The sequence below is a fragment of the Apis cerana genome, linkage group LG7, assembly GCF_029169275.1.
Source record: "Apis cerana isolate GH-2021 linkage group LG7, AcerK_1.0, whole genome shotgun sequence".
NCBI lineage: Eukaryota > Metazoa > Arthropoda > Insecta > Hymenoptera > Apidae > Apis > Apis cerana.
Window position 1 is genome coordinate 2,002,414 of NC_083858.1, and position 24,752 is coordinate 2,027,165.

General features: G+C 34.2%; 1 protein-coding gene and 2 long non-coding RNA genes across 9 annotated transcripts in view; 2 read left to right on the forward strand and 1 right to left on the reverse strand.

Moving 5' to 3' along the window:
- Positions 1–1,085: 1,085 nt before the first annotated feature.
- LOC107993655 (protein kinase C-binding protein NELL1) overlaps positions 1,086–24,752 on the reverse strand; it is a 76,933-nt gene continuing 53,266 nt past the window's right edge. For 3 of the 7 annotated variants that reach the window (XM_062077578.1, XM_062077579.1, XM_062077583.1), the window contains 12 exons: positions 21,118–21,268; positions 19,331–19,613; positions 19,005–19,160; positions 18,654–18,876; positions 18,262–18,453; positions 17,544–17,663; positions 16,605–16,865; positions 16,137–16,514; positions 15,763–16,022; positions 15,135–15,377; positions 12,229–12,278; positions 1,086–9,430 (listed from right to left, as the gene is read on the reverse strand). In XM_062077578.1, the coding sequence (XP_061933562.1) occupies positions 8,554–9,430; positions 12,229–12,278; positions 15,135–15,377; positions 15,763–16,022; positions 16,137–16,514; positions 16,605–16,865; positions 17,544–17,663; positions 18,262–18,453; positions 18,654–18,876; positions 19,005–19,160; positions 19,331–19,613; positions 21,118–21,268 (3,194 nt within the window). In that variant the 3' untranslated portion in view covers positions 1,086–8,553. The remainder of the gene's footprint in view (positions 9,431–12,228; positions 12,279–15,134; positions 15,378–15,762; positions 16,023–16,136; positions 16,515–16,604; positions 16,866–17,543; positions 17,664–18,261; positions 18,454–18,653; positions 18,877–19,004; positions 19,161–19,330; positions 19,614–21,117; positions 21,269–24,752) is intronic. The other 4 variants (XR_009830676.1, XM_062077580.1, XM_062077582.1 and 1 more) reach the window with 4 other exon arrangements.
- On the forward strand, positions 8,904–10,513 carry LOC133666481 (uncharacterized). The gene is made up of 2 exons (XR_009830681.1): positions 8,904–9,045; positions 9,141–10,513. It is a non-coding gene; the product is annotated as an uncharacterized LOC133666481 (long non-coding RNA).
- On the forward strand, positions 16,756–20,235 carry LOC107993661 (uncharacterized). Its single transcript, XR_003696537.2, has 4 exons — positions 16,756–16,878; positions 17,400–17,700; positions 17,761–17,845; positions 18,704–20,235. It is a non-coding gene; the product is annotated as an uncharacterized LOC107993661 (long non-coding RNA).

Below are 24,752 nucleotides of genomic sequence, written 5' to 3' on the forward strand. Positions count from 1 at the left end.
GAAAAAATATTACTCATTATGGAAAGACGTTAATTTATATAAACAAAAGTTTCATTTATCAATCTCTAAAAAGTTATTAAATAATTCAACGGGAATTGGAATAACAATGGAACGCGTTTGGGTTAATAGAATTTCAATTTATTAAGTTTTTCACCTATCCGTCAATGTCTTGATTCTCATTTACAAAGGTATTATATAATTGTAGTAATAACTAATAATCGACAATCAATTAATAATCATAATTAAAATCATCGTAATAATAATAATGATAATCATAATTGTAAGAATTATAATAATGATTCGTAATGATTAATACATTGAATCGTATTTCATAATTATCCTCTTCATCATTTCTTGATATATTATTTATGAATATTAATTTTCTTTAACGACGAGCCGCGTGCGACTTAGAAATTAAAAGGAAAGAAAAAGAAAGAGAGTGTGGAAAAAGAGGGAGAAAAATATCTTACATTATATTCACAACGGTATAAAAATTATCGATTGCCAACTTAAAATTATTCGTAATCATGATTTGACTAGAAAATCAATTCTTTTATACTGATAACACAGCTGTACAATAAATCAGTACAATAACTATACGTAATATGTGAGCAAATCCAGTGGATTCATAAGCGAAAAAGAAACGTTGGCGCTATTTAAAACTAACATAAACGAAAAAAAAAAACGAAAAATAAAATATATTTGACTAAATTTAATGAAAACGAAATTTAATCGTACGTAAGTATATTACGTTTCTAACGACTCGTCGATGGTACTAGTAATCAAGATTTAGAGGTTAGGTTGCGATCTCCTGTTTTACGAATCTGAATCCGTCCCTGATTCGTAGGCTATCGAATCGAACTCGTACATATATGTAAAAACATTCGCCGCACAACAAGCATGGGAACGTGATGATTGATGTGATGATAAAATTTTGATAAATTAATTTATCTTTTTTTTATTCTTTTCTTCTTCTTTCGATCAAATTTCTCGATGATAAACTCTTTGATGAAAAATTGAATGAGACTTTCGAGAAGGAACGTGAATCTGGTTAACTATTAATAAGACAAAAAAAAACAAAGCTATAGATATAGTAATTGCTTTTTATTCATCCGGGCGACGCTCGAAAACACGTTTTTTTTTTCTTTTCCTTTTTTTATCATAGCATTCTGGATCCCAAAAATTCGAGATTTACATATATAATATTCGTTTATACTTCCTTTCCGCACCCAGCTTCAGTCCATGACCGACATAAAACGCTCAAGATAATCGTTGCACGCGGTTACAAACGATTTGCACGACCAACAGGAAACGATCGAGTCCAAGAATCGTTGCTTCGTTAACCCTTGATCATATGTAACCTTTTATAGGTTTAACCTTATAACGATTAACGTTAGATTAACGCTATTATACCGAGATTAAAGCTAGGCCTGATATAACTAGCGCTATAACAAGTCTCTGAAGTTGTTTCGATTAAGGTTATGTTAAGTTATACCCGAACTACAACGAATTTCATCTAGGATGAATTTACAAGTTTCAGTATAGACTATGTCTATATCGCATCGTTAGTTAAACAACCTGAGTCAACTTCATCGTTACCTTTCAAAACCTTTACCTTTAAATCTGAATGAGAAAGTTGGGCTTATATTATGGTTTATATTTTTGGATGGGATGAAATTAAGCTAGGAACTATATGTTGTCTATAGAGGGTTAACAAGAATTTTCAGTCAGTCAATCATCTTGGACAACACGATCGGTTTCGTATTGGTCAACAGTCTCATGATTATACATGGGTTAATCGTGAGCAATGGGTAGAAACGAATTCAGTTCGGTCAGAGAACGTTTCGTTCGCTCGAGGAGACTTGATACTGGCGACTGAAGGAAGAGTCAGGGGAAGGAGGAAGGACAAGGTAGGCGGAAATACCGAGGGGTAATATGATGTTAGTGACATGACATCGGCAAAACATCATAAATCCCCGATGATTATGATATTAATTACTTATTTTGATCTTTTCTTTTCTTTTTTCTTTTTTCTTTTTTCTTTTATTCGCCGTATATACCAAACATAAGTCGACCTAACCTATTTCGCGCGAACTTCACCCGCATAACGATTCCCATCCCACATAAATGGAATAAATGGTACAAGAATCGTAAGATTGTGATGTTGATCGTTTCACAATTCCATGTAGCTGGAATAAACGTTCAAAAATCAACGAAGATTATATTTGCCCCTTAACCAAACGTATCCCGATACGTTTGCCTAAGTTGATTCGACGAAACAGTGGATTTGAATGTACGGCAGTCGAAGAGTGATCAGTACACATACACATTTGGAAGAGCGAAATTTCACGTTTCCACGTTCGTACAGTCTAATTGAATTTACCGACGTCACATCACCAGGTAGCGTACACCTATATGCAGAGGGCGGCGCAGACGCAAACACTCGATTTCGTCTTCTTTTCCCGGTCGTGTCGGTCTCAATACGCTCGTGTATCGATCCAAGATTCACAATCTCGATCGATTTGTACGGAAAAAAAAAAAAAAAAAGAAACAAGATTACCTATTTATATATCGCGAGTTGTGACCATTTCAATGACAGCGTTAAGTTTAGTAAATAGTTAGACAATAGTTATGACAATTAGTTAGTTTAAAGAGCACGTGGTTAACAATTTTACAAACTCGACGCTCAGTTGTCGACCGCCTGTACCCTGATAGGATATAATCAAAATGAACAAAGATGACGATGATAATTTCGGCAGTGACGATTGCGCCAGCCATTAGTATGCGTATCGAGACAAGTATAATACTAGCAACGATTCGTTTGATTCGTCCGGTTCGATGTTGTACCAGATAGACTGGGATGCTGCAGCCACTTCTGTGGCCATAAAATAACAATGCGATGAATAGAAGAAATGGAAATAAAATGGAAAAAATCCTTGGATCGAGAAAATTAAGATTAAGAAAGTATTTGCTCGATGTATTCAATTCTTAGAAAAAAAAAAAATAAATAAAAGATAAAAAATAATTTCCCTTTCGTATTTGTTTCGTATTTGCAAAGGTTAGGCCACGAAAGTTAATGCAGACTCCGCTGATCGCACATGTACATGACGAAATCGAACGAAACAATGATGATGACGGTAACAAGTTAGTGCCAGTAGATAGTAACGGTAAAAACGTCTACGTGTTAGCACAGAGTAAACTGAGACTAGGCTGGCTGTAATTAGATCCTCGTTAATATTTCTTTAATTTAAAAGCGCTTACTAGTTAATCGTTGTGTAGTTAATTACTTCGATAATAAGTAATTAGGCATTTAACTAACAATAGTCAGGAATAACGTGGTAAATTGTTATTAATAATTAAGTAACACTATAAAAGAGGTCTTCCAGCTGATCTCTTTCGCTGTTTCTTAACTACTTATTTCTTTCCTTTTTCTTTTTTTATCAACAGTTTTTAGAGTTCGTTTCCCTTTTTGTATTTTCCCAGTGAAAGGTAGGTAAGTTTTTCCATATTTCGTCGTTTTCCTTTATCGATTATTTCGTCTCTTTTTTCTTTTTTTTTTGTTTTTCTTTTTTTCTTTTTTTTTTTCTGAGTTTTCAAATCTATCCAAAGTACGAAGAGCAACGAGTGAATGCTATTACGATTAAACTCGCTATGGCACGCGACATTGGCTCAGTTTATCGCCGCCCTGCTTTCAGGTATCTACCCTACCTAACGATTTATACTTACATGTCCTATCTACCTCATAACGAGATCTGTCTTGGCTATCTTGTCTAATCGAATAAAAGGACAACGCACGAATGATGGCGGACAAATGCCACGTTGCCAGAAATAAGTTAATTCTTAATTGTCCCTCGAAGGGGAGACTTATGATTCCATCCATGGCGAAATCGAAGTTCGTTGAATAATTTTCGGTTTTCTCAAACGTAAAATACGAGGTAATTCATCAATTTTCCCTTATTTTTTGTCCGTTCAAAAAATGTTGAATGTTCTTAGAGACTACGATGTGTGATAATATGAAAATATTATTACATGAAAACTAAAACTGGCAACGGAACATTCTATTCATCTTCTCCTCTCCTCTTCCGGCCACGCAACGTTACATCTAACATAGTACATCTTTAATAATTAATATCGCCTCTAATTTTCAATGATTCTGATATTTCCTCTTTTGTCCTTTTTTTTCCTTTCGTTTCCACTTATACATTTATATAATATTTAGACTCGTCCTTCCTCTTCTTATCCCCACTCCTCGAGATTAATTTGTCGTAAATGCTTAACACGATTATTTATCGATAATACAATAATTAATACAATTCTATTTATTTATCAATTAATTGTATGCTAGTTTACGATACGATGCGCCGATCTCTTTGTCCCGTTCTCGTCTTGGAATTTTGAAAAACATTGCGAAGAGAACAAGAGAGAGAGAGAGAGAGAGAGAAAGAGAAAGAGAAAAAGAGAGAGAGAAAATGTATAAAACGATAAATATATATAAAACGATTTAAAGAGAGAGAAAATTCAACGTTGGTCTTAATTTTTGAAAATTTCACGTGGCAATAAAGGTTAATTTATCGAAAATAATCGGAGAAAATTTCCTTCTCTCTTCATCATCCATCATCATTCATCATCATCCTTTTTGTCACACATCAATAAATTCGTGTCATGTATCGATCTTGATTTTTGACTCGGTGTCATTAAATTGTGTTAATTCGTTCGTTAATTAAATTTCCACGAAGGAAATAGCCTTCTGGTTCTCTATAACTTGTTGATGTATGTATGTGTGTGTACGCCTCGCTAATATGTTGTCTAATATTACACATCCTATATACAATCAGAGCAACGCAGCGTGTTCATCGATCAATAATGATTAATTTACTACCCAATGCACGTTTTCTTTTTCCCCCTCATTTATCATATTTATGCGTGTGTATATGTGTATATATCTTGTTCGTGTACACGTACGAAGTGCACAAGGCTCGTTGTTCAATTCTTCTTTAACTTGAGGAACTACCTGCGACCTTTTCTATTCTTCGTTTCTTTTCAATGGTCGCGATGGAAAATTATATATTCTTGTATATATAAAAAAAATTGAAACGAATCGTCGTCATTTCGTACGAGTGCTCTGAACTTCCAAGTCGCATGACTGGCCGCCATCTTACGTCAATTCTTCGTTGTTTTTATAATACAAAATGGCTGTCCTCCGCGCCACAATTTTTCCACGAGTCAGTTCAAATGCCTAAGAATGATATTCCTCGAAATTTCGTTGAATATATATTAAAAAAAAAAAAAAAAGAAAGAAAGAAAAAAAAGAAATCAAAGGTTTAAGCATAGTGGAATACTAGAGGGTAACAGCCGCCACGCGACTGTGACTAACAAATGTTCGTGTTACACTAATGAAAATCCTCCCTTGTTATGTATAGAGCAACACTGGTTCCGCGTATCTAATAGCTTTCTTTACAAATTAAGCCGTTACCGTTACGTTATTGCACATCGAATAAACGATTACGAATGTACGCTTCTTTTGCCATTAATTGATTCATTATTTGAATGCTTCATCTTTATTTTTATATATGTATATATATATAAATATATATATACGTACATGTATGTTATATTAATTCTTTTCCTGTATATATATATATACTGTACTATACAAAAAGTCTTAGATCATTTATATTACTTAATTTTATTATTGTTAACTAAATATGTATCATACATATGAAATATTTCATATTTTATCACATGAAAATAAATTTCTATATTTGTTCATTATCTTATTGAATATATTAATTCAAAAATATTAAAATATTAAAATAAATAATAGAAAATGATACCGTTTACAATAAAATAGAAAAATGGAGAACAATTTTAGAGAAAAAAAAGAAAAAAACAATTGCAAAGAAAAATAAAAGTAACACGTACAGAATATTTATTTTTTAGATTAATTTATATTTTTCAAACTAATTAATAATTCTTGCATCAAACATTTTTTAATTAAATAATAATGATAAAATTAAAATAATATTAATATTAAATATCATAAAAACGAAATATTCTTGTTTGATAAGTGACCTAAAACTTTTATACAACACTATATATATTTATATATACATATGTGTATATATATTATATTTATTTATTTATTTATTTTATTTATCCATCCATTCCTTGCTTCTTTACTTAATTAATTTATCCACATTTTTATTTCTTCGTTTATTTATATATTTATATATATATATATAAATATTTATAAATATAAATATATATATATATATTTATATGTTTCTCTCATTTTTTTAGTGCCTACTTATTGTTAATCAAGGAGGAATGTAGTCGTAGTGATCGCATTGGGTTGAGCGAGATAAAGAATCGTTCAAGCAAACCGGCACGTTCATCGTCCGGTATGCAACTTATAATTGAACAGAATACCCAATTACATCTGTAAAAAATTAAACGTATCCTTAATTTCAACCGAAAAAATTGCATAAATTCAATTAATAACAATGCACTTTTCAAAATATTACTTGAGCATCTCACCTTATTTTGTCACTATAACTAAACCAAATCTGAAAACTTTCTAACCTGTTTTTTTAACGGATTCAAGTGACTTTATATTTATACGCAATTATCAAAGAATATTGTAATAAAGTACAAATATAATATCTGAAATGTAATTTTTGTTTGAAACAATCGAACGAACACGTTTAATTTTTCACTGTATATAAATAGTGAAGACTAAATGGATGTTGAATCCTCGGAGGCACAGGTTGCGCGCTCTATGATTCGACACATATGGATCAGGCATAAACCATTCAGCGTTTCAGAACCAGAGAAACTGAACCGGCTTATAATTGGCTGTCTACAAAAAAGCGTGTTGCTATCTCTCTCTCTCAAGATCTTCACGAGAATCGGAATCTTCGCGTTATCCTAATACATAACGATGATGACTCTTAAACGTTAACGTTTCAAGCGTAAAGACTATACGACTTTTTATCCACTTTATTTTTTTTTTTTTTTTTTGCCCTTTTAATTAATCGCTTCCATTTTATCCAAGAAGACACGATCTCTATAATGTCCGCATTATGATAATTTGGTGTATATCGCGCGTTTACCTTATATTGTCGAGATATGATCCATTGTAGAATACTCTTTTTTTTTTATATATATATATATATATGTAAGTGTACACGTACTTTTTCCTTTCTTTTTATCTTATAATCGACAAGATCGATCTCGATTCACATTACTCTATAAATAGAATCGTTTATGTTTCACGCATGATTCCGTATATTGAATATACATCGCGTATATATATATTTATACATATATATATAATATACATATATATATATTTGTATATATTAATAAGTATATTACGGAGCTCTTCTTTAACGCAATTCGATATTTTTATTTCTTTGTCCTTCTCGTTGGGATATTCAATTCCTTACGGTAAATTACTAATTCCTATCATTTTATTTTTTTTATATTCTCATCTTGCCTTAAAAACAGAGAACACGATTCAAATTACACGATTCATATTAGCCTTTCCGTTGGCGAAAAGACGAAGAAAGACACCCTTCCTTTTTTATTTTTTTTTATTTTTTCGTTTTCCTGTTTATAATTTTTATAAGGCCCAAATATTGTGCGCTACCTGTTCAACATGGAAATTATGCCAAAGAAAGGAATCGCGAAAGCGTGTGATCGGTGTTGCTTTTTATTAGAGAACGCTCCGAAGGACACCGCGCGTCACGGGCTCAGTTTCTCGATTCTCTCTCACTTGTGTTATGCTTGACCCAGCTCAAAACGCGAGGAAAGACATTTCGTCCGATCAACGATCAACGACAATGACGGACCCGCCCTCTGTTCGATTGTTCGATCTCTTCGGGACAAGAAAAGAAAAGAAAAGAAAAAAAAAGAAAGAAAGAAAAAAGTTTAAAAAGAAAGAAAGTAATCAGAGAGAACATATCGAGTCCGCGTATGCCGTCGCAAACAGAAACTTCAACTTCGTTCTCGATGTTGGCTGGCTCACATTTTTGGCACACCTAACTTTCCCCGGTCAATCATTACTCCTCGCTGAACACTGTGTCCTCGAAGCGCCAAGCTTGACCTAATCTATATCCAAACTCGAGTATCGATAGCTTTTTCCACGTCCTATCGTGACTCAAGTCGGACAAGCACAGACCACAGATAATAAGAAATGTATCTTGATAGACGATCTAGATACGCAACGATTTCTGGAAGTTGGACGAGGATCGATCTCGTCAAGGAAACTGGACGTTTTCATCCTTAGCGTGTTTATCACGCTCGTTGCCCATGATCGTCGAACAATCAAATCCAAACGGACTCCCCTTGTTGTGCTTTTCAGTGTTTCACTCCGTGGTCGCGTTCCTCTTGTTCAGTGCACTCGCTTCCCTCGACAACACCCTCGATTAGACGATCATAGATGACCATAGAGAGAGAACGCTTCTCCAAACTCGCTCCTATATCGGGCCACGGCCCAGTTCCCGTGCTACACCCCTTGGAATGCCTTGCCAGTGTTTATTTCTTTCTCTTCTAACTGTCCACGCGAGCGTCAGCCTCAGGTGGCACCACTGTTGCGCGCCACGGATTCTCCGCCATCGCTACGCCGATGGTGCCCTCCTGTTGATGCCGGCTGACGGTAACCATTTGTGACCACATTCTCGCTAGTACCGTTGCTGTTACTGGCCGAGATGTTCTCGGCTCGCGGCTCGAGGTTTGCTCCAGATGGCACCAGCATTGCGAGAGGTGACGAGAACGATAGCGATGACGTGGAGGAGGAAGAGGAGGAGGCGGAGGAGGGGGAGGGTACGAAGGACACATTGCTGCGCTGACGCAGGTTCCCAAGACTGTTGTTGGCCGCTTTAGCGCGTTGACGCCTCGATGCAGACGTCTGTGATTTGCCCTCGTATTTCGTGTTCGGAGCTTTAATCGTCGTCGTCGACGACGTCGACGCGGATGCAACGCGTTCAGGCGCCGACGACGACGTCGTCGCTGCTCCAGAAACCAGCTGGTACCTGGCTGTCGGTAAAATTTGCTGTTGTTGCTGTGTTTGCACTCTGACGTGACGACCGTCCCTCTGTTGTTGGGATGGTTTTGGCAGGTTGTTTTGTACGTTCCAGTGAATTTTTCTGATGGTCGACCCACCACCGGCGGCGGCGTTGTTAATGGATGAGGAGGAAGAAGACGATGCCGACAGGAGGTGAGCGCTGGTGACTGGTGTTGCACTAGCGGAAGCGGTAACCGCTGATACAGCTGCTTCCGATGCACCATCGACCATCGGTGACCGCGTAGAACTCGGTAGACTGCGTACGACAGGCTCAGGAACAACGACTGGAGGACGTTGCTGCTGCTTGTTGCTGCCCAGATCGCCAGCGCAGCCGTAATCGTAGCTGCAGCATAGCTGCCCGTCCTACGGAGAGGTTCGTTGGACACTGGGTTAGCCAACGGCGAAACGAACGGGACCAAGCGACTGTATCGTGTTCGCCTGACTTTCGCCCTCTTCCGTTTCTTTTTCAATCAATTTATTTCTATTTTCTTTCCGTTCTTTACAAAATTCAACGCGAATACTCCCTTGCCCGCGCGAAAAGTCTTGGTATACGCGTGCGTGCTACCATCTATCGGGTGCGTGATGCGTTATAGTCAGAAGCGGGAAATTTTGAAACTGTATAAAATATGATTTACAAATCTAGCGTGATCTGCAATTCTGTGATCGTTTTTTAATATTTTGGCGAGATATCTTTTGCGAGTTCAAAGAGAGGATATAATAATTTTATTTTATCTATTAATTTATATTTATATAAGAGAACCTAGGGACACATAGGGAAGTGCATCTGATTTTGAATTCATGAGCGTGCAGGATCGCTTCACTTTTAGAACGAATTATATGAATCTAATGCTCGTTGTATATGATATGAATCGGTATTCGTTGATTTATTATGAGAAAGCGTGTGAAGAATAATCGCGGATATTGTAATAATCCCGATTAACTCGTAACTCGTTGGCCCAAGACTTTTCGCATTGCTGAAGGGGATACTCAGGTAATCCTCCACATAATATGTAATTCATTGTTTCGTCGATATCACGTACGACGATTGCACGATGAATCCGTTTGCGATGAAAATTTGCGCCCTTATATATGTGATGATGACCCAGATTCGATGGATCTTTCTCGTGCACGATTAATAAAAATATTGCTTTTACAAGCACAAATTACAAGAACTCGACTCATAACAATCATGCTCTGACATTCGGGAAACAAAACAATGAATTTTCATAGTATGTATCTGATACCTTGAGGATACCATATCTAGGTTATCACTACTTCCAACAATGATTTTAGCAAAATGATTAAGTCTTATGACTTTTGACCAGTAATTTGTACAAAATTCACAAAGAAAATGATGCAGTTTTCGAATAAAAAAATTTTTTTAAAATCTAATTTTATTTCAAACGTTATATCTTAGATTTTATCTTTTTCTTAAGAATGAGTAAATTTTTTATCTTATTTTCCTTTTCTTGCCAGAATCATTGCTAGATAATACTCGATAGATAGAGAAAGAGATTCTTGGTGCTTCTATCGAATCTCGAATGCAGATCAGAGGAGGGTGCAAAAGAGGCTCAAATGTAACAAAATCATAATAATAATAATAATAATAATAATAATAATAATAATAATAATAATAATAATAGTAATAGTAGTAGTAATAGTAATAATAATAATAATAATAATAATAATAATAATAATAGTAGTAATAATAATAATAATAGTAATAATAATAATAATGATAATAATAACAATAATAATAATAATAATAATAATAATAACAATAATAATAAAGGAAACACAAAAAATGAATTATAATGCAATTCTGTGTACGTATATTTGTACGTGAGCGTGTGTCTGTCACCACGTGCGTCGTGCACCCGACCGATATCAAATATTTTAGAAATCCGAATTTATCTCATTTTTTTTTTTTTCAATTTAACGACAGTGCATTTTTAATGTGCGTTTTTGAATCGAATGAATCGAGACGTTAACTATATTTTTTTAGTCAGAAAAAAAAACGTGAGATGAATCGGTACATGCGAATCATTGTAAACGTGCATTCAACCACTGTAATTAAAGTGGAGGATCGTATTTGAGCATTCTTGATCGAACGATCGACGGAAAGAAATATTCAAACAATAATAATACAATAGATTTAAATTTATCTTTTATTTTTGAGAAAGAAAAAAAAAGTGCAATCAATAATATTGGAATCAATTTTATATAATTCTAAATAATAATGTTTCACTTCTTTCCATTGCACAAATATTTTATACTTTTAATGATAAAAATAATTAACATTCAATTTTTTTTTTAATAATAAATAAATTTGATATTTTGAATTTAACGCTAATAGCACTAATTGATTATTAACTTAAACGCGATACAGAATATTTATAAATATATATCATCAATCGTTAAATAATAAGATAATAATCGTCTTCGGATCGATCAAGAGTAATTCTGAATATAATTCTTAATACGAAACATGCGACGTGCTCGCGATTTACTCTTAGAGTTAAAACTTTCTTGCGCAGTGTCAATGTCTATTTGTCTATGCCACACGCTGTCAAAAAGATCGTATGATAAATATATTTATCAACGCCACCTTCTTTTCTTACACGATCACGATCACTTTTATTGAAAAATTTCAAACGAATCAAATAAATCAAAAAAGAAAAAAAAGAAAAGAAAAAATTCCACCGATCATTATCCAAAAACTTAAACGAATTTTAAATACACGTGGCATAAACGATCAGTGCATGTAACCTAACGCAAGAAAACGTCCAAAAAGGTTCATGCCTGGTGACCAGCGTGCGGCGATCAACGAACGCAAGAGACCTCTACGAACGAATGAACCAGGGACATATTACTAGATTACTTCCTCTAATGGATTCTAAACGGATATTACGACAGAGAAAGTAAAATCGAAACGAGGACTTGTAGATAAGAAGCGATTAATTTGGCCAATGGCCAAAAAGGAGAGAAAAGTAGGTATTCAAGTGCTATTCGAAATAAGCGGATAGAAGAAAATAAAAGCATTCGAGCTGAAGTGACAAGTGAGAAGTAAGAATAAAAGAACAAACATTAACAATAATAAATAAAAGAGAAGAAAAGGCGGGTAGAGAAGATTATAGGTGAGGTAGAAGTGACGTGATTACCGATGCACACAACACGCGCTATTGCTCACCAATTGGGCGCAGTACGGCACCTGCAAGGATACCCATCGTTAGGCTAGTCAGGTTAGACATTCACGGCTGATGTGTGTTCATGTTATGAAATGATATGAGATTAAGAATTTCGCAGCATGATTACACAACACTTGGTTCGCTCTTTTTATGTTAATTATCTTATTTTAACACATCAGCCCATCTCTCCTCGTCCATTTATTTCACACGTTCACGTTTGAACACGTATATCCGACTTGATTATATTTTTTGTTCTTTGAAAATCCGTTTATAGATCCTGGATTACTTTTCCCCCTTTTTACTCGTTTATTTATTTATCCTCTAATAATTTCCTCAATTTTATAATTTACTATTAAGTTTATTTGGAAATTAAATATTAAATATTATCAATATTTTTGCTATAGATTCTTTCTTCCTTTTTTTCATTTATTAATGTAGATTGTAATAAATTGACGAGGTGGAGGTCATGCTACGCTTAGTTGTAATGAAATCGAATTGAAAATTAGTCGTTATTAGACGAACATACGTACTGAACACGATCCATGCAGGGCCGACCCGAAGCAATAAGAGTTTTTTTTTAACTCGAATCATAATAATGAAAAGATATGATCAATATTGATCAGAGGTTTACGTTTTGCGCGCATGATTTCGGTCGATATATACTACGCGGCAGTGTTCAAAAAAGTATTTATACGACATGTAAATGACCACCGTGATATGCGAAAAATCTAACGATACGATAAAACTTACGATTTACCCATCGATACCTATTTTTCTTGATTTTCGTTCAAGCTATTTAATATCTGATTCATACAGTGAGCAAGGGTTGAAACGAAAAGAAAAGAGAGTAATAATTGTACGATTGATTAAATAAAAATTACTACAAAATAATAATAATAATAATAATAATAATAATGATTACAACGATAATTTTCTTTTCTACGTTACGTACAATACGTGATTATTTTGATCACGAATAAACATGCATATTAAATACACATATGAATATACGGTGCCGAATTAGAAATGTCTTACTCTCTTACTTAAAGTGAAAGATTAATAGTATAATAATAATCATAATAATAATAACAATAATAATAATAATAATAATAATAATAACAATAATGAACACTGCCGCGTGCAAGGCAGCTAACGAAAAAACATTGCACATAATAGTCTACGCTAACTTAGGGACGCCCCTGAACGTATCTCGTACGCTAGTATTGATAAAACAGATATCCGAGTTGAAATAATTTACAAGTGGTGAATACAGCATCAGATAATTTGCATAATATTAGCACGACGCAATGGTAGCTCACGCCGAGAGAACATATTTTTAAATAAGTTTAATTTAATCCAAGACTTCGTTCAGCCTTTGAAGCAGGTTATCTGTAATTCTTAATATATACTATATTAAATTTGATTAAATTCGATTGATTCGAATAGATTCGAATTTAATTATTAAACTATATATATATATATATAAATGAGTCTTAATCAGTTTTAAGTACTCTAATGCCAACTTAAGCCTAGCTTAATTTTATTCTATGCTTAAATTTTATTCTACTAAATGTTAAGGTTAAATTATGCTTGCAACTATGCTTGCATCTTAAATCAATTCATTCTAAATTTATATTAATAATTATCTAATTTTTATATTTTTATATTGTTCATTCTAAATTACTCTAATTAATCTGATGATTATGTGAACTAAAACTATACTATGTGTATAAGTGAGATTATTATATGATTCGTAAGTCATCGCTCATATGTACTTCAAAGACTTTAAGGAAAATTCCGAGATAGAATTTAATCAAGTTTTCTCTCAGCGTATAAAGAATAAAATTTTAGCGCAATTAGGCTTGCAAAAAGTTGACTCGCGTTATACACACCGCAAATAATGGCATACTGGAAATAAATGATAGTCAATATATGTATAGGTACCTTGTATTATACGAGGGTTACCTACTAATACGATAAAAAAATGACAGTGAGACGAAAACAAAGAGGAAAAAAAAACGATAAAAAAAAACAAATTTATATGTTAATGTGTGTGATTTTAATCAAACATGTGGCGGATAATTTGTTATAAATTAAAGATCATATAATAGGTATTATTTTCAAATAATTTACAAAAACTTGGTAAATTGTTTAAAAAGAAAGGAATACAAATATAAAAAGTTATATAATAAAATATCATTTTTTAATTAATTCAAAAATTTCAACAAATATATTTACAATTATCTAAACACATATGTTAAATGATTATATCCTAATGACTACTATTCATACAAAATGCAAATAATGTTAAAAGTTTACTTCGGAATTTGAAGTCATCGCGATTAAAAACTTATGGAAATATAGATAAAATTATTTCGAGTACAATATTATAATCCGCCACATGTATGTAAATATATCAATGTATTTTAAATGATCGCTTCCCGCACAGCAACTGGTCGCACCTCGTAGGAACACAGTAAACGTAATTGATCAGACGCAGGACAGATCCACGGCTAAATGAAGGCGATATTTAGTTTTTTATTTATTTACTGACCTTGAGTTCTTGATTTCATGTGAAAAGAGAACACGATAAAAAGAAATTCTTTCTAACGTTTATCTATGTTATAAACAAGTATTATTAAACAACATTTTATTACAAAGAATATATCTTCTTTCATCAGCATAAAGAAATTAAAAAAGAATATTCTGCTAAAAAATGATTATACATTATTAATTTTAAAATCTATTGTCTAAGGCACAGTTTCTCCATAACGATTCGTGTCTCTCTTTCCTCACGAACCCCCCTATCTTATTCGTATCTTGTGAGACGAACGACTCTGCGGTCCCCCGATGTTACCACAGCCGGACATCCTTCTTACCTTGCACTCGCACGTGGTGCACTTGTCATGAGGATCCTGCCAGGAGCTGCCACTCTCGTGAATAATTCCAGAGTAGCTGCAAGGTTGTGGCCTAGTTAATACCGAGAGAGAGGTGTCATTTCCAAACGTTTCTCTCGCGCAGGGATCGTCTTCACAACGAGGACAACAGTCCCCATCCTCTGTCACAGGGTTTGAGCAAGTCACTGGTGGACATTCCATTTGCCAGCAGTCTACTTCGCCGTACTGAAATAAATCAATGTAAAATAATTCTAAATTCATTTCAAATTATAAAAAAATCTACTAAATATGATCATTAAAAATAACATAGAATCTAATTTTTTATAAATAAAAGATAAAACTTTATGATCCAGATCACTTATTTTTGAATATAATGTTGTTCCGAAATAAAAAACTCGCTCAGAATTGCTTAGATATTATTTGGCTTAAGTTTGTTTTCGAATTGAAAATTATTAAGTTGTAAATCGAGCAACGATATTATTTTATAATTAAGATAATGATTCCGAATAAATATAAACATTTATGGTTTTCAAAGATTAGATCATAGAAGATTAAAAGTGTATGTTATTAAAAATGAAATTGACTATATCATTTTTATTAGCGCCATTACCAGGCATTCACAAGTCTGACATTGGTATATCCATCGTTCGCCACTTCTGAAGACTAGATGATGAAGTTCTTGATGCCTGCAGGAAGCCGCAGGATCGCATTGCGGACAACATTTATCCCGATGACTTCCCGGAGCGCTGCAATCGCAAATCGGGTCCCTACATGTAACAACACCATCTTTGCAAGTGCATCTCCTACAGGGATTTTCGGCTGGTGCTAGAGTTTCTCCGTTTTTCACTTCTTGATTTTCGAACCAACAACCTATTAACCATACAATATCTTTACTTCTCCCTTATAAATATTTTTCTAGTTCTTACCATTAAAACTCGATAATGGAAAAATCCCTAGAGTTATGATATAAAAATATATACTTACTCAGTCTACATTCCTCCATAGTACTATTTTCCTCTTGAGGCGGGCAAATACATTCATAACCACCCTCGGTATTGACACACTTAGCGCTAGGATGACAGGTATGCCTCCTCTCGATCGTTTGGTCATTGCACTCGTCGATATCGAGACATTGTGTACCCTGAGTACTATCATGGAGGGCGCTTCTGTAACCCGGTTTACAACGACAATAATACCAACCGGGCATATTGAAACACGTTGATGATTGATGACACCGATGTAAATCACTCGCACACTCGTCCAAATCTAATTCACAACTATTGCCTATGTAGCCACGCCGACAGGAACACCTTCCTGGCGCCACGCATTCACCGCCATTTTGACAGGTTTGATTGCAAACAGCTAAAGAAGATGAACAAAAAATTTTTTAATTTAAAACAACAGGAAGACGGAATTAGGACATGAGAAAAACATTATAGAGAATAAACATACGTTTGCATGTGTAACCATCGCCAGTGTAGCCATCTTCACAGATGCAATAGTAACTTCCTGCTGTGTTCACGCAGGTGGCGTGCTCATCGCACGCATGATGACCAGTCGCACACTCGTCTAACTCGGCGCAGTTGAATTTGTCTACTCTGTGGTAACCCGGAAGACACTCGCACGTGTAAGAGCCGTTCACGTTCACGCATTTAGTGTTTGCGTTACAATGATGCCCCTCGGAGCCACCTTGCTGTTTGCATTCATCTATGTCTGTGACGTTAACGTATTTAATCAATTATTTTAAATTAATTTACTTTAATAGACAGACCTTCAAATGATCCGAATAACCGATCAATTCTATACTATGTAGATTAAATAAATAAAATAGCATTTTATTTGAGGTCATTTGAAGGTCAAAAAAATATACATTCTACTAAAATAAATAGAACGACGAGAATAATTTTTGAGATGCAAAGATATAATTCTAGAAAAAAAAAAATATGCTTTTATTTCTATTACATAATTGCGAAAACCATCTTTGTTTTAATGCATATCGTTACGTGAGGACTTTAAACTCATTCGAGTAATTATTATTTCACGAATCTCAAACGATTATCCGCAAACAAATCGATTTGAATCTAAATATTACGGAAACATGAACGCACGCATTATTAATTTTGGTAACCACAATCACGGAAAATTTATTTCTTTGACATGACTATCGATAAAATCACGGATGAACAAACACATGTTATATGATTATGTGTGTACTAACATCGATCTTCTATATATTTAACGATGAAGGGTCGACCGACGGAAATATCACGATCGCCATCTCAGTGGATTTAATTGAATTAAAGGCTATTAAATATCGACGCAAAGAAAAAAAGAGAAGAAAAGACACACACATAAAAAGAGAGAGAGCAAAGTTAGAGAAGCATTAGATACCGTGACAGTTATGACCGTCCCCCTGGAAACCGATATCGCAATGGCAGGCGTACGTTGTCTGCAGATTCAGGCAGGACGCATTAGCATGACACTTGTGGCCCTTCGCACAGTAGTCCACCCCTGGTTAAATTGGGTTAGCCAGGAAAATGCAGAGATGGTTAGAAAATTTAATTATTAGCGTTGGATCAAATGGTTAGAATCGTTTTCTTGGTTTTAGATATTGCTTGTCTGCCATGCCATTTAGGATACGAATATTATATTATAGCGGAAAAGAAGGAAATTTCGCCTAGGGATTTTTTAATGTGAGTACCATAAAATGGCATGCATCGTTCTTTTCATTCGATTTCAATCATAATATCGAATCCAGCCCTTAGCAAAATTTTGCTTAATATATATAAAAATATATATATATATTTCAATTAAAAAATCTATGACAAATTGAATAGATTCAGTATATTGATCTCTTAAGACTTTTGTCTTAGTGAATATTTTTTGCTATGGGTTGTTTTCTATGAATGATTTCTTTTTCGAAATTAATTAAAATTAGTAATACTTAATGATTAAGCTATCAAATATTATCGTCATACGTATGAACGATTGCGATTCACTCTCAACTGAATGTTGATGTATTCTTGTAAACATCGAAGAAGATTAATCACGATGATGAGTACCATAAAATATTTAATGATTTGAAATATGCTTCTATAAATAACCATACCCGGACAGAACTTGCAGCATTCTTCGGCTACGCTGATCTGTTCGCTCGGCGGACAGGGCAATGGCGGACATCTTGTTTCAGTGTCGAATCTCTGGCAAGTGAAGCTGCCATCGAAACAGTCGCATTCTACGCACTGTTTCGGCGAAACTTTCTCACCGTGATCGTAAATTACTCCGTGCAAATAACATTGCTCTGGAGGCAATTATTGATCGCATAATATTAATATTAATAATTAACACATTTAAAAAAAATTTGGAAAGTGTTCTCAAATTATTTTTAATCAGACAGACTAAATAAAAATTGAGCTTTCTTTCTTTTATCCTCTAATTAAAATTCGATCATTTACGCACAATTTGAGATTATAATTTTTAATTTAAAAAAGTAATACTTACTTAAACATATAGGACAACATTGTCCTTGAGGAATGACGGGATTCTTGCAGGTTACAGGCGCACAGGGTGTCGGCCTGCACTCAATCTCCCCATGAACGCAGGAACACTGTTGACAACCCTTTTCCCAGGTCGCACCATCCTCGTGAACGGTGCCATTTGCCCTGCACGACTTTTGGCACTCGCACTCCTCCACTTTGCTTATCCTGCCCTCTGCAGCGGCTAGCTAAAAGGAAGGATGGGAATGAGAGAAAACCAAAGTTATCCAATTACTTTTTCTTTTTTTTATAATGATTAAAAACTTGATCAAAATCGTCAAAAGTAAATCAGAACCTGGTGAAGAGATGTACTCACCCTACGCGTGAGCTCGTTCAGATTATGCATCAGCTGTTCCACCGTGTTTTGTAATATAGAAAATTGACCGCAAGTGGGACAAGACGAATCGAGTTGGGGACATTGGGAAAGGTAGCCATGGGGGCCTGGTATCAGCTTCACATCCTGCAAAGCACCCTGTGGCGCGAAAATCGTACGAACTTATCTCAGTTGATTAAAATTTTCAAACTCTTAGAAAGATTATAATCGCGTTTCATTTTTCTTTTTTTTTTTTTTTTTTATACGATCATTAATATTTTGCTAAAAAGAGAAATAGATAAAGAAAGATTAAGAAGAGGAGATCGTACCTTAAAGAGAAAGTGCCTGACATTTCTCTGGCCAACCCAGAGTTGCAATTGTGGCAAAGTGAAATTGGTGTCAGGTGGTCCAGGCCTAAGTAACCGCCTGTATAAAGGATGACAGTCGACGAGCAGCTCGACCTGCGAGCCGCTTACACTCAGGGCGACCCTGTGCCAAGCGCCGTCGGCCAGACGAAAAGGGAACGCCTCCACGTGGACACTACCGTCCCGGCGTGATACATAATGCAGTCGAAGTTCGTCTTTACGGCCGCTGCTCTGCAGCTCCAAATATCTGAATACATTGAAAAAAAATTTTTCTAAATTAATAATTTCACAAGTTTCCAATTATTTATGAAATTATTAAATTGTCGTTAATTAAATTCGAAATAATTTTTCAGTAAAAATATCGTATTTCGTTTAGGTTATTCGTCAGATTAATATCTCTTGCTATTTCATTTTTGATAAATTAATATAAATTTTCTAGAAATATTTATTCATTTTTTATCTATTGTTACTACTTTGTGTTCCAATTTTCTGTCTTGGATTACGTTTTTATTAAACAGAGGTGTAACTTGGTTGAACTTGAATAAGATTATAAGATTATATATCATCAGAAATTTACTAGAATCTGGTTAATCTGGTATGAAATTGTTTAGCAATTTAATGGAGCAAGTTCAATAAAGCAACGTGATATACAACCGTGTATCGATTAAAACCATTTTAGCTTGTTAATTGAAACATATACACAGAATTAAATAGATTACGCGATTGAGAAGGAAATTGATGGCGTATGTACGTATCGCAACTTCCGTTTTACCATCTATCACACGTCTCTAATACATCGAGATTAAAAGCCTGAAAATAATAAATGCAATCGATATTCCAATTCTAATAAATATCGCCTTTATCCCCCACATTCATCTCTAATTTAATTTCCCTTCGAATAAAATTATACTATAGAATAAAATAAAATATATCAACGAGATTAAGATTACAACTTATAACATTTACATTTCATAGGAATATCGAATTAAATTTAATTCCCCTTGAATTCTGGCAATGATTTCTCTGATTTCACGAAGCGTGTTAATTATTGTAAATTAAATACGCGGATACATGCATCTAATTTATGTCAGCCAGATTAAAACGACTAGATTGCACTACTCGTGTGCCAACAGAGGGTGTGACTACTTTGAGGTTAAGTGCTCTTCTTCGTTCCAACTCAACAATTGTGACACAGTAACTTCCTTAAGACTCCTACCTTTTTCAGTTCGTCAATTCTATTAAAGGCAACTCATTTCTCCAATCGTAATTATTCCACAATCAAATTGGGATTGAACGAAATTAATATATTTAACTAATACTTTTCTTCTTCCTTGTATTTTATAAAACAAAAACACGTAGCGAGTTCGTGAAGATAGATTCTCATATTTACAAACATAAATAGAAAAGTGAGACTAGAATTGTTTGGATGTAATTTAATCGCTTAAGTAATTCGTTCATTATTTTATTTTAATCATATATATATATATAGAATGAAAGAAAAGATGGAAATGAGAAGTAATTTAAATAATAAATAAAAGTGATCTTTAAAAATAAAATTGTTCTTCTTTACATCGATAACGAATTTACATAATATAATTTCGTTCTTTAAAAAATTACGTACAGAGAAAAAAGAAGAAAAGGAAAAATGGAAGGCATTTTAAAATTTTCTCCTGTTTACACATTGTTCGAACGCCACAGCGGTAGGGTCGCTTCGAATTCTCGAATCGAACGAAATCACACATGATTCCTACCTATTGTTCCCATGTGAAAAGGCGACGATTGTCCCGGAATTGGCCTCCTCTTGTCGTAGAGCGGCGGCTATAGTGAATTCCGGAACCCGCCGGAGTAGCGTGGCCGCTCGTTCGAAGCTCGCCTCGTTCAGTCGGAGCTCCCTCTCCTCGCCTGAAGTAGTAAAACTCGATCATTTCTGCGCCCCACTCTACCATTCTACAATATCGTCACTAATAATACCAACAATACATTTTAGTTTCGGAAAAGGATGTTATGTAATTTAATTTGCAGTTGAATCGTAATCAAATTTAATTATCTCTTCGTATCTCTTGTTCTTAAAAATTATTACGAATTTCATTTTGGTATCAGATGTTAAATTACCGTGAAATCGAAAATACGTCTGTCGATATCAATTGAAAAAGATCAAACGATTTTTTTTGAATTTTTTTTTATCACAATTTATATCGATTTACTCTTTTGTTCGAAATATTTTTTTACCAGATTATTCGAAGAGCTTGAAAAATTGAGATAACAATTTCTCTTTCTGTTTTTTTTACAAAAAATAGGGCAGACTCTTGTCGAGTCAGAAGTGAATGTATTCTTAGATTTTGGACTTTATTAAAAAATATATCATTTAATTAAAGATACAGATATTTTTGTAATAAATTACTAAGTTTTCGAAAACGTCTTCTCGTATTGTAGAATAATTTTAATGATACAGAGATAATCTCTTTTTGATAATCTCTCTTTTGGTGTTATGTTATATAGTCTGCAGAATAATTCACTTATCTAGTTTCTCTCTCCATTTTATTGCACGTTCAACTATCTTGAACGTCTTCTTTGTACTATTAATGATTTATCAGAAATTAGTAGAATAGTTTTGAGTTAATAGTTCAATACTTTCCTTTTCAAAGTTTCACAAGCAATAGACAAAACGAAGTTCTAAGTTCAATGGAAGCAATCAATCATGGAAACTCGAAGAAGTTTACACAAGTTCAGGAACAAACTTATTCAATTTATCGATGGAAGATTTAGTTCGGCGTATTCAATTTCTCGGATTTCTATATGCTTTTATAGATTTCGAGAATGATAATCTTAATTGTTGGAATTTAATAGTTTAAAAATAAAATTCTTACAAATTGTACCAATTTTTTATCCAATTCGATATTCGATGCTTTAAAATTAACCAATCCAAAAATTTGAATTATTTGTATATCTGTAGAAATATATTAAAAAAATAAAAAAATTCGAATTCTGAAAACTTCTGAAAATTAAAGTTCAGCTGAAGATTTCACAGATCTCGTATGTAGGTCAAACAAAATTTTTGGTAGGGTTGCATCGATTTGTCCAATTTACGGTTCCTACTCGTACAGTTACGTAATCCTGTCGGCATGGAAATTCGATTGGTCGCATTTGCTGGCTCCGTAGCGTCCCGAGAACTTGGAACAAAATTTCTGTGTTCTTATTTTAAAACACAATCTTTTTCTATTTTTCTATTTTTAATTTATATAAAATATTTCTTTTCTATATATCTAAACAAAATAACATATAAATATTTATAATTAGATTTACAGTTATTTCTATAATAATACAACAATTATTCTATTCATTTCTCGTGTTAGGTTAATCGAACACTAGAGTCATCTAGCCGCGTGGTCAGTAACACGACACTCTTTGCACTCCGTCAATAAAGACACATGCGATGAAATTTCGCTGAAAGCGCCATAATGCTAGCGTGAAGGTGATCCTTCGTTCGTCGATTAAGTGCATTAGTCGTTCGCATGGGTCTCACCAGCGAGCCGTGTAATAAGACAGGACCCACGACCAATTGTTCACTGCCCTCGCGAGCGGTGCGTTGTCACGCGTGAAAGTGGTACGCATGCGCCAGGTTTCTTGCAGGGGCCTCAAATTTCAGAGGCTTAATAAAAGGTAACAAGACACCAGCAGCTCTGTAAGCGTGCTGTTTAATTATCCGTATCTACATTTTCTTAACGAGTAAACAGATCTCTTCGAAACGGGTATCAACGTTTCTACGCAAATTGATACAAATATCGATGACTCCTCGTCGACATTGCTCGTCGTTGAAAATAGGTTTAATTGTAAGTTTTGGCGAGTTGATTTGTGATGATATGGGAGGTAATATTGATTGAAATTTTTGGAAAAGTGGCATTAATTTAGCATCTATGGAGGATGATTCGGCGAGAAAGTTATACGTTTCGGAAATAAACAGCATACAGATTAGATCGGGCGTTCCCCACAGAGGGGAGAGACATGGAGGGTGGAGCAATTTCAGGACTGGAGCGAGGTCTGGTTCCCCATCAGACTACAAAAGGGGGATCGCAAAATCTTATTTTCCGTGTTCAGAGAAAACTCTGACACGTGCAGGCATATACGTTCGTATCTTTTGTTCGGTGATTACAATGCTCTCCCAATTCGAGCCGAATGAAACCGAGTTTCGAGGACGTTTCCTCTTCCTCGATCGATTCTTCAAAGGGATATTTATCGAGGCAAAGAAGACAAGAGCGAAATGAACAAATACGTCTGCTGACATTAATGAAAAAATAATAAAGCATCGACGACTGTTCTTCCATGAATTAATTCCTATGAATAATTATTCACAAGTATGATTGAACACATTTAAAAATATTTCCCTTCGTATCTATAAATTTTGACATTATCACAGACTATCATAACAAAGTATTTTTAACATCAAGAAACGAATCTCATCCCTCTAGAATAATAAAACCATTCATTATATAATGTGAAGTTTTACAATCCAATAGTGTTACAACTTAATAACCTCATCTCAAAAATGCAAATCGAATGGCACTTTGGAAACAACAGTGATCATCGTTTGCCAAGAACTCACACTCCTGTGAAGAAAATTTCACTCGAATAACAACGATTTCAGCTCGTAAAGACAGAGAAACGAGCGAAAATAAGGCTACAAGGTATTGCAATGACGGGGAAATCAGGGGAGGGAGAAAAATGGTGGGGTCCCTTTTAGCTGAAACCGTTTCAAACCGCAGAGAATATTGTTACTTCCACGAAACCATTGGCAGGGGGTGCAGTTCGGACTGGTAATTGAAATTTCTTTCGGGGAAACCCCTGCTGACGCCCTTGGGCCAACCACCCCCGCTTTTGGCGAACGTTGCACTGTCGCGTCGCCCACGCTTTTAACCACGTCTACGTTTCTTTGGGGTCGAGAATTCGTGAGGAAAAAAAAGAAAAAGAATACGTCATTCGTTTGCTGTAGGTGTGTACAGAATATTTGATTTTGATTATAAATAATATATCGAGAACGATTTTCTTCCAAAATTGAAACTAAGAAGAGAAAGTTATTAGATCTTTCTTATCGTTTGTTAATTATTTTAAGAGAGAGTTTTTATTTACAAAAACGAATCAGCAAGTATATTTACTATATTATTTCCTGATACACAGATTGAATTTAATATTATAATATTTTATTACATTTTTCGAGCCGTAATGTATTCTTCGTTTTGTTATTAAAAAAATTTTTCTTTTTTTTTGCTTAAATTGAAATTGATTCGTAATAATTTGTATATGAAATAATTAAAATTAATTATTGTTTATTCATTAAAGTAAAAATATTAAAACAATAATTTTTATTATAAAATATATAGCGATTTCGTAA